Source organism: Physcomitrium patens, chromosome 4 (genome assembly GCF_059467195.1).
Source record: "Physcomitrium patens ecotype Gransden chromosome 4, ASM5946719v1, whole genome shotgun sequence".
NCBI classification, from domain to species: Eukaryota; Viridiplantae; Streptophyta; class Bryopsida; order Funariales; family Funariaceae; genus Physcomitrium; species Physcomitrium patens.
The window spans coordinates 7,594,771-7,604,932 of record NC_143413.1 but is presented as its reverse complement, the minus strand read 5'-3'; the positions used below and the strand labels follow the sequence as shown (position 1 = coordinate 7,604,932).

The 10,162-nt window shown below is 45.3% G+C and overlaps 1 protein-coding gene across 3 annotated transcripts; it reads left to right on the top strand.

Annotated features, from left to right (window-relative positions):
* Nucleotides 1-997: 997 nt before the first annotated feature.
* On the top strand, nucleotides 998-10,162 carry LOC112281729 (uncharacterized). Of its 3 annotated transcripts, none has more exons than XM_024518566.3 (18): nucleotides 998-1,173; nucleotides 1,873-2,077; nucleotides 2,257-2,591; nucleotides 2,901-2,993; nucleotides 3,349-3,675; nucleotides 3,979-4,368; nucleotides 4,573-5,010; nucleotides 5,201-5,452; nucleotides 6,063-6,292; nucleotides 6,648-6,735; nucleotides 7,184-7,319; nucleotides 7,656-7,711; nucleotides 7,884-7,940; nucleotides 8,176-8,319; nucleotides 8,658-8,720; nucleotides 8,982-9,123; nucleotides 9,290-9,451; nucleotides 9,673-10,162. In XM_024518566.3, the coding sequence occupies exons 1-18, from the start codon at nucleotides 1,135-1,137 to the stop codon at nucleotides 9,861-9,863; spliced, it is 3,348 nt and encodes a 1,115-aa protein (XP_024374334.1). In that variant the 5' UTR covers nucleotides 998-1,134; the 3' UTR covers nucleotides 9,864-10,162. The 3 variants fall into 3 exon arrangements, with proteins under 3 accessions (XP_024374334.1, XP_024374333.1, XP_024374337.1); XM_024518565.3 differs by having other exon boundaries at nucleotides 3,346-3,675; XM_024518569.3 differs by lacking the exons at nucleotides 998-1,173; nucleotides 1,873-2,077 and having other exon boundaries at nucleotides 2,454-2,591; nucleotides 2,823-2,993; nucleotides 3,346-3,675.

The following is a 10,162-nucleotide window of genomic DNA, read 5'->3' as shown; positions in this document are numbered from 1 at the left end:
CTTCTTTTACTTAAAAAATATACTCAATTACTAGATGTGTAATAAAAAATTCTATGCAATTTTCATTGCATGTACATTGTGTATTGCATGACTATCTTAAAATATCACTCAATTTACCAAGAGAATAAGAAAGATTATGAATTAATGAATATGATTTGTAGAACTTTGGTGATGTAAGAAGTTCTTTTAAAAGCTTTGAGAGTATTCTTGATAATTAAACAGGATATTCACTACAAGCAACAAAGTTTTCAAAAATATCAAATTTCTGAAAGGGCATAATTCATATAGATTACTCTAGAATAGAATGAATAAAGAATTTATTATCAATTTCAAATACATGGATATTTAAGGATTTTCATTTGTTTTAAAGAAAATCATATTAAAAAACATTTGACTTCCAAAAAATGAATAGACTCCTAAAGTAGATTTAATGATGTTTTTAATAAAGAAACAAATATTTATAATTTTTTTTAATGTTGTCAAATAGAGAAAGAGATGAGAAGAAGAAAAGAAATATGAAGAGATAGTAAGTTCTATCCATGATACTATAAGAAGTATTTCTATTTTCATCTCTTTTATCTTTTTTTGTTTTTTGATCTTCGAAGATATTGTAGAGAATTTTAAAGAGTTCCAAAAAGAAAATATGAAGTCAAAAAAATCTTATACAAATACTAAATTCAGAAATTCACCTCTTTCAGAAATTCAACCTTTGAGTTTCCAAAATACCAAATCCATGATTCTAAAAGAGTCGATATTATTCCGATATTTAAAACGAGGAAATTTTCATTTAGTGATTAAAATATCAAATTAGTTCATAAAAAAGTTTAATTCAGCATAAAACGACAAATCCCCAAGCAATGCAAGGCACCGTAAATGGAGGGGAGTGCGTAGGTCACGGCGACGGGACCACTCCCGAAGAAGCAAGTTCGTGGCGATGGGGTACCGTCCGCGATTCAAAAATAAAGAGTGCTGGCTGGCATCGGAAGGGGGGTTTAGGGTTTGGGGCTCGGGTGAGTTGCTCCTGTTTTCCTCACTCCTCTCCCCCGCTCTGCACCGGATTTTACACAGCCCTCAATCACATAAATTCAACCACAATCACCAACGTCGCCACCGTCACAGCCCTCCATCTCGCCCATGGATCCCGGCCTCATCAAGCTTCTCGAAGACGACGAGGTACACCACTTCCTCATGACTCCAGGCTCCAGGCACGGCACAAAATGTCCTCGCTTTCGCAATTCTGGTTCGCAGTTCTCGTCTACTCGGATCGTGGTTGGGGCGAAATCACTTGAAATTGGCGGAATTTCTGTGGAGTGTAGAAAAGTCGATACGCGAGGATTTATGTTAGAGATAACTGTCGTCAGGAATTGTAGCAGCGGGGGTAAAGGCAGTTTGAATCAGAGGTCGGGGTCGAGTTATGTTGCGCGATTGGGTGTCTGTTGAGGCGATCGATTACTTCTACGGTGGTTACGCGGGTTGAAGTTAGTTTAGTTTGGAATGCGGGTTGGCAGAAGTGATGGATTGGGAATTTGGGTCGAATGGAGCAGAAGGACGTAGTTCGAGTACTGCTAGTACATTGAACAATTAGCCCTAGAAAACATGCTTGTAAGAGATTTTTTTTTTTTTTTTTTTTTTTTTTAAATTATTTTCTTCATTTTTCTCGTTTTGATTTTTGTGGATAATACATGAGGCTCTTTCTTGGGTCTAGACAGTGGGATTTAATGGCTCGAGGTCGATTTTTGAGCTTCAGCGTGAGTACGAGGATTTCCCATTGCTGGAGTTCAATTGCAAATTCTGTGTCACTCAGATTTTTTTTGAATTACGTTCTGTGGAAGACGTTGTCAATATATGACAATTGAGACTATCATTGAACAGGAGGATGAGACCGGACCGCCGGTGTCGGGAGCTGCTGTTGATGCATATACGGAGAGATTGAAAGGGGTGTTGGGTGATGGAGGTCCTGGAGTTGCTGGCGCTGCATATGGTCTGGCGCGGGCGGGCAATGGCAGCCTGAAGCCCATAGCGACTTCAACTCCTGCACTAGCCCCTGCAGCTTCTTCTGCAGTTCCACCTGCCACAGGTTAATTTACGATTTCTTGTTGACGTTGATGATGTTATGTGTTTTAGTGATCTAAGGAATATCGTTGATCTGTGGCTCATGCTCTGAGAAGTTTCAGAGAATACAGGAGCGGTATTATTGAACCTTGAGGCATGCAATTAGAGGGTGAGCAAGGCGACTGAGGTTTGATCTTGCATCAGGAAATTCTGAGACTGCATCGAGTGTGCCAGCGGCTCATCCGTCACCGTTGACTCTTCCGATCACTCAATCCCAATGGGCAAAGCTAACCCCGCAGCAACAGCAGTTATATCGTCAGCAGCACCACCTCCGTCAACAAGCTTTGCTGAATCAACAGCGGCAGCAGCAGCAAGCAGGCGTGCAGCAGGCAGGCGCAGGTGCTAGTGGGCAGCCTCAAAGGCGACCAGGGAGTAACATCAGTCAAGGCATCTCATTCGGGGAGTTGATGCCTCTGCTCCAGCCTCATCTTCCTCCCGCGCAGTCTGAGCAACTGAGTGCGTTGTACCAGAGATTTAAGGCAAGTTTTGGTGCTGTATGTTGGTCCATAAGAGCGTAGGGGTTGGCATGTAACCTGTTTCAGAGTCTTGACGTGTAACCTCTTGGTGCATACTTTTACACATAATACTGCGTCTGCGTCTGCGTCTTGACGTCTGCGCATGCCGTTCAGTTCCAATTTGAGGTTGCAGAAATCATGGTTGAGGTGCTGTTCTCCGATTATTGAGTAGCGGGGTAGATGTTGAGGGTGCAGGTAATATAATGTATGGCTTTTGTTGATGGGTTGGTTGTGAATTCGGAACCCGACAAGTTTGTGGTGGTTGCCTTTCAGCAAAATGAGATCACAAGAGAAGACTTTGTCCGGGGGGCTAGAGCGATTGTTGGAGACCAAGTTTTGGTGCAGACTATTCGGCAAATGCACAAGGTGAGTCCACATTTGGTGTCTTACCGATGTCGGTGATTTTTGTCGGCCTGGCAATAGTTCTATTAATCGTCTTTCGGCGCGTTTGTACTTATGAATGTATAGAGGTGTTGTGTTTAACCTCATACTCCAAGCAACTATTGTTTTTGAAAGAAAAAAGTGTGTGTCTTTATTAGTAGCGTTGTAAGAATTTTAGGAAATGTATGTTAGGTCGGGTTTGTGGGTGATGACCTAGGATTCGATTGGATTATCATTGATTGGTTGATGTCTTTCTCAACGACCTGACGGAGGAGGTTTTGTCTTTTTTCTTTTTTCTTTTTTCTCTTTCTTTTTTCTTGATATACGGTCTCTCCAGCAGCATCCACAAGGAGGTCCATCACCTGGAGTATCTCAACAAACAGGGGCTCAACATGCAGTGAGTCAACAAACAGGGACCCAACAACAGGCAGTTCATCAGCAGTTAGGCAGCAGTTCGCAAATTGCAGCAGCGCAGCAATCAGGACCTGCTGGTCAGCCGGCTACTTCGTCTGGCTCAAACTCGCAACCTACAAATGCCGTGGCTGTTTCTCAACAACAAAGCACGAAAGCAGCCATTGAACAAAATGATTCTGTGCCATCCGTCGGAGTTATGCAGGCTCAATCTCTGCAACAGCAACAACAGCAACACCAAGATCAGCAGCAACAGGTATATTGATTTCTACATCCGTGTACAAACACATTGGCAGTTATGTTGGAGATACTGAGTTATGAGTGGTTAGGTATATCAGGGTTCTTCTGTAGTTTATAGAGATGATCATGGGCTGTTGTTGAGTGTGGGTTTGGTTTTAAAGTTTTATTGGGCTGGACAAGGATTAGTGGCTGATAAAGTTGCGTAGTGCTTTTTTTGGACGTTCTCTTCTTATTTTGAATCGGCTTGATGTTGGTTGTTGAAATAGACTGTCTAATGAATGAACGTTATTGAGACATGTGTGGAATGTGGAATGGTTAGGGACATAATTCCAGTCAACCAGCCTCCGTTCCTGCGGGACAGCAGCAGCCGAAGGTGGAGGAACATCCCCAAGGCTCTTCTCAATCAGGTCAATCTAAAGCGCCTGCACTACTTCAAAGCTCGGTACCAGCTCGACCCAATCTGCCAAACGTGAAAGCGGTGGAACAAAGTCAACAATCGGGAGATACAAGTAGCCAAGGAACGGCAGTCACCTCACCTAGTTTACAGCAAGTGAAGAACGAGGTGGACAAGGCTGTGGGCCCTACCCAAGCCGTAAGGCCGCTGCACATGCCAGCGTCAGGTTCATTCGGTGGGTTTCAAGCTCGACCTTCAACACTGTCAACACCTCACACTCCGGGTGGTCAAGTGCATCCGGGTCATCCGGGACAGGTATGAGGCGGGTGTTGCTTTGTAATTCGTGATTGTGGGAATGATAACTTCATTGTTATTTAATGCGAGAGCTTGAATTAGGACCTTGTTCAATGTGCCTGGAAGTTGAATGTTTAAGTTGTGGAGCATCATGTAAGATAAGATTGTTGAATGGATGTAGTGCACTGAGATATCTGATGAGAGCAAGTAGCCGGGTGTGTTCAGGTGCCGAGGGCGCCCACTCCAATGCAGTTTAGTGCGTTACCACAGACTCCTCACATGAGACCTGCTTTCTCTCAAGCAATGTCTGAGACGAGTCAGCAGTCGGATCAGAAGCCTCTGACAAAGTATGCGAAAGCAAAGCTTCGGAAAGAGCAGAAGAAGGCGGAAGAGGAAGAGAGAGCGCGGAAAATGGCGGAGGACGAAAAAATGAGGAGGCAGCAACCAGGTGGTGCGGGCATTGCAAGCCCTCATCCTCAAACACCGCAAACAGCCCAATCGGTGTCAATGCCAGTGGCAGTACCTCAGCCACATCCGAAGTTGCTGGAGAGCAAACAGCAGGCAGCGCAATCCATTCATGCAGTGAAGCAGGAGGCACATATCGACCAGCAAACTGGAGGTGCTCTTCAAAGAGTTCCGGTGACACCCATGCAGACGGGCCAGGTATTCTCCTTGAATAACGTCTGGATTATCACTCAGAAGTTCAGTTTATTTTACTTCCTGCTAGTGACTTGGATGCGAAGTTCCCAGTTGTAGTCTGTGCGTGCCGTCTTGGGATGAGACATTTCGGGTCACAATGGTTGTAATAGGTGTATCTTATCTTTTTGGAACATCTTGTCCTTCCGCTGTTCAGATGGCCATCAAAGCTCCTGGGCAAGTGCAACTTCCTGAGACAGTAGTGTCTCAAGCTATCCCTGCAGTTGCTAGAGACCCAAATGCACAGGTTCCAGGTAGCGACAAGAGCCAGCTGAACACCCCGCCAGCAGGGGGACCAATGTCTCGTTACACAGGCCTGCCGGGTTTGGCGGGCGCTTCTCAGCTAGTTGCAGTCGGAGGTACAGCGGCTGGTAGCACTACCCCTCAGGCAGGTGGTTCTGTGAGACAGGTACTTTAATCGATGCTGGTCTTTAGGGGAGTGGTTGTCTATATGAAAAAGATGATTGGCACAATGTTCGGGGTGAGAGTTAAGGAAAACTGGACATTTGGAATAAGTTATGTAGGGAAGTGGAACCTGTATTATTCACGTTACGTACTATAGCCATCTACATCCTTTTGACTCGATGCTGGTTGCGTCCACACGAAACATTCCTCAAAGGCTTCGTCAAAGTACCTTAATGAATTCATTTTTATACTAACTCGATAGGAGTACACAATTATTATCTTCATTAACTAATTAAGACAATTCGAGTTTGTGATTGAATTTGCTTGTTGAAAGTTGTACCATGTCATAGTAAAGCTCACGAATGTTTGCGTCTTTAGATTTTACTAAAGGGCGAGTGTTGTTTTTACGTTTCTTTGAATAAACGTGCCTGAGCTAGAGAACATGTTGGTGACTCCTGTGTTCCTTCATTGTAGAGTTTTCGTTACACCTCGTCTCCCACATGGATTGGTGTAACCCTTAATCCTCAAGTGATGCTGTCTCTGCTTTGAGTGAACTTTCAAAGGCGTTGAAGTATTGACAGGGTTTCTGGGTGTGCATGTTTTTTGGTGCGCAGGGACCCCCTTATGTTCTTGCTTCCGAGCTACGAAGTCCTGCTATGAATTTCAACTCGGGGATGAGTACACCCGCTCCGAAACCGGGAGCAGGTGGCGGAGGCGGAGCTCCTGGAGGTCCTACTGCGCAGGCACTGAACACTGGTGCGAAGACTCCTGTTAAGAAACCCGCTGTTGGAGTGGGTCAGAAGAAGCCAGGCGAAGCCTTGCCTGCCACTGCACAACCAGCAAGGTGAATAAGAAGGGCCTGTATATGTGATCTTTCTTCAGTGGCTCGATTTGAGGTTGAGTCGAAGCTGGGTGAGCATTGTTGTGCAGATGCAGCTGCGGGGTTTGTTCCTTTACTGCGCTTTGTAACTGTGCACGGTGGGTCATATTGACTTGTTGGAGGGTTAATAATGAACCGGGGTCTTTGGTTTTAGTAGACGGGGAAAGTACTGAATCTGAATGTGATGTTAAAATCAGTGCACAAGCTAGAATCTCTAATGTTGAGCTCCTATATGTGTTGGCTGTGATGATTTGTTGCACGTCTGGATGTAGATTTTGGTAATTTTGCAATTTTACTGATGTGGTTGGTGGGGATGCAGCAAGAAACAGAAGACCCAAGGAGCAGAGGCTGACCAGAGCATTGACCAGCTGAATGATGTGACGGCCGTGAGTGGTGTGAACCTAAGGGTACGTTGTGTAACTGTACACAATTTTTTAGTTCAGAAAGTGAAAATAGTATTTAGAAGTGTAGGCGATTGGCGGTATGGGACGGTTTCAGGTGCAATGAGAATGTTCTGGTGACAAGTGACTACTGCACAGGGGTTTCGTGGGGTTGTTTGTTTCTGCGGCATTGACCTCCTCTGTTGTTGCCCAGATGTTTGAAATTAGGTTTTCTTTTGAGTGTGGGGCCCTAGAGCTGATTAGCTTACGTATGATGATTCATCTGAACGTTAAAGGCGTGTAAAGTGGAGGGTTTCGAAACTCTGAAGTCATACTAAGTCGTAGTTTTAGAAATTGGCTTGGAGTCTAATAGCAAACGGTTGTGATTAATAGTTTGTGTAGGAGACGAGGATGTGTTGTACTTTTGGAGGTCATACGTGGTGCTCATACATTTCATGGGATGTGTTAATCGCAGGAGGAGGAAGAGCAATTATTGGCTGGTCCAAAAGAGGAAAGTCGAACGACAGAGGCAATGCGAAAGTTTGTGCAGGAAGAAGAAGAGCGATTGTTTCTGGAGAGGGGACCATTACGTGCCAAAGCTCAGGCTATAGGTAAGCAGATTTGCTTGAGATTATGTTTGTTTCATGGTGGCCTGGTGTTATTTCTGATGCGCTGAGATATGCTGAATCAATGAGATCGGTAGAGCAAGAGGTATGATATTCATGGTGATGATGTCGTATGTACCTAGGGTGTGCACACATCTGGATTTATTGAGAATGACAGTTTGTATCTGTGGACGAGATGTCTTGAGGGGTAGGAACGTGCTAAGCGGACTTGGAGGCTCTGACATGAGATGCGTTGAGTGGGTCTTAGCGGCCTTTCCGTTTTGAGTAGAATTTATGGTTGTGAACGAATGTTGTAACAGGGTTGTTGGTGGGTGGTTGCAGCTGCGAAATGTGGGTTGAGGAGCGTTAGTGAAGACGTGGAGAGATGTATATCCATGGTGGGTGCTTCTTTTCATTAACATGGATACATGTATTTTATGGCTCTATTCGAGGGAACGATAAATGGGATGTAACACAGTTGTTTGTTAAAAGTGGTAGATTTATATGTGAGCTTCGATGGTATTAACATTTGTGATTGTTTGCGGAAAAACTGATTTTGTTTGTTTTCAGGCTGCTGAGGAGCGAGTGAGGTCCATGCTTTACAAGTTGATCAAGTATTCTAAACAGGTATGCGTGGGTTATTGTTTTGTGTGGCATATAACCCATCATCGTCAGGTTTGGGGCGGCTCGTATCCAGTGGGATTTGTGAAACTGAGTGGGGTGTTTTTAGCAGCAGCTGGTTTGAGACATAGGTGTGGTGGCGTTAGTGGTCAAGTTTTATAGACTTTTTCGCGTGTATGTAATGACGTGGTAGTCGATTGTGGAACAATTGTTGACTTGTTATAACTGGAGACATGTGCAGCGTTGTGATGTGGAGAAAGATGCACACAGTACAGTGGTGACATCGGATCCTCGAAGGCAAGTTTTGTTGATGAAGAAAAGGGCGAAGGAGGCGATGGAGAAAAAGCTGGCGGATGAGAATGAACGGTTGCGTAAATTGAACGAGGTAAGGCTAGGTTAAGAAGTCACATTGAGTTGGGAAGATGTTTGGTAGAAATATTGGGTGGTGTATATGCTCGTTAACCTGAGTTTGGTGCGCTGGTTGGGTAGCTGAAGTTGGCGGTTGTCAAGGTCGTGGTATTGGATGTTTTAGTTGCCTAGTACAGGGTTCATCAGTGGTTGTAGTCCAGGGTTGAATGACATGTTGCGGGCATGCGGAGGAATGTGTGATTGGCGATTGCATGAATCGTGTTTTTCGCATGGTGAGAGGGCTAGTGGCTGTATGATGAAGAGGGTTCTTGGATGTTGGATGATAATCTAAAGCAGTCAGCACTGTGGTTTTAGAAAAAGGACAAAGGAGCACTGGCTGACGGTGACAACGAGGATTTGAGGCTGAAGGCGCAGAAGGTAACGCCGAGACCGTGTTTGTAAGATGTGACTCGGCAGTATGGTGGTGATGGTTACGGTGATTGATCAAATTTAGGTCTATAAGGGTGTATTCTGATGACGTGCATTTTAGGAGTTTTGCACTAGGTAATGTGGTGCCTTGATTTTCCAGTTGCGGTAATGAAATACTAACGTTGGGATGTTGGCCCTGTATCTTGGTGAATACCATATGTATGATGTTTGACTGTTCTTATATCGCGACTGTTTTTGGGTTGTTTAAAGGCCCAACAAGAAGAAGATGACAAAATGAGGGCGAAGGCTGCGAACGTGGCTGCAAGGGCTGCAGTCGGAGCAACGGACATGCTATCGAAATGGCAGATGATGGCAGCGCAAGGGCTGGCAAAACGACAGGGCGGGGACACTGGTAGGCCGTAATAAATGATGTTGGAACGGGTGGCTCTCGGTTGATAGCATGAAATTGCAGCGTTGTCGTGGCTGGAGGGCGAGGAGGTGGTGCATGAGGGCATGGATAGACAGTGCTGCAGTCTGTTGGCGATTTTTATTAATTTTCGTTAAGTTGATGAGTGCAGCAAACGAATCTGCAAGAACAGGCGGTGGCGAGGAAACTTCGGGCAGCCGAGAGCAGGAGCGTAGGCAGGAGAACGGGGAAGTGGGAAAAGCTTCAGGTTCTGGACGGGTAGATAATGACGGTGATGGATCTTCTGGAGCTGCGGTTGCCGGTAGACCTACAGGTATTTAGGTTTCGAAATGGACCTTTAAGATGAACGGGTTGAGTCGATGCATCTCGTGGCCATTCAGAGGGTCGGCTTATGTCGATGGAGGAATATGTGTGCCTGATGCTGGCATTTGTTTTGTATTGTGAATTCTTGATGTTTGAGTTAAGTGAAACTGCGGACGGCGGTCGTAGGCTTGTAGGTCTGATGTGGGACTGCACGGTGTGAGACTCTGCCAGGGCCCGGTTCAGGGACGGGGAGGGGCGGCGCGGTGCGTAGGATTGGAGCACCGGGTGGAAGGCAACCTCGTTCGATATCGATGAAAGATGTGATTGCACTACTTGAGAGAGAGCCACAGATGTCAAAATCAACATTCTTGTATAGGTTGTACGAACGCGATCGCAAAGCAGAGAGCTCTAGGAGAATTTAGATTGGAGTATTATTCTGGGGCTATTCTTCGCCTGGCGTTCAGTGCAGAGATGAGCATGTTTGATGAAGGTTGACCTTTAGTGTCGGTTCTTGTGCTTTTTTTGGATTGTGTGGGAAGCCCATAGTGCGATGTCGCATGTCGCCATTGGAGTCGTGCTGGATGGTGCAAGGGAGTCATGGAGAAGAGTGGACGATTAGTTTAGTAGTGGATTCCTGTAGACCGCAGAATTGAGGATGGGTCTGGGAATTGTAGACATGTTGTACACAATGCATGAACTGTTGGTCATTGTTGATGCCTGA

Excerpts from the sequence above, each read along its gene's own strand:
- LOC112281729 (XM_024518565.3), top strand. The coding sequence starts at position 1,135 with ATGGATCCCGGCCTCATCAAGCTTCTCGAAGACGACGAG. Across the intron at positions 2,592-2,900 it reads CGTTGTACCAGAGATTTAAG|CAAAATGAGATCACAAGAGA; the intron begins GCAAGTTTTGGT and ends GTTGCCTTTCAG. Across the intron at positions 9,124-9,289 it reads ACGACAGGGCGGGGACACTG|CAAACGAATCTGCAAGAACA; the intron begins GTAGGCCGTAAT and ends TGATGAGTGCAG.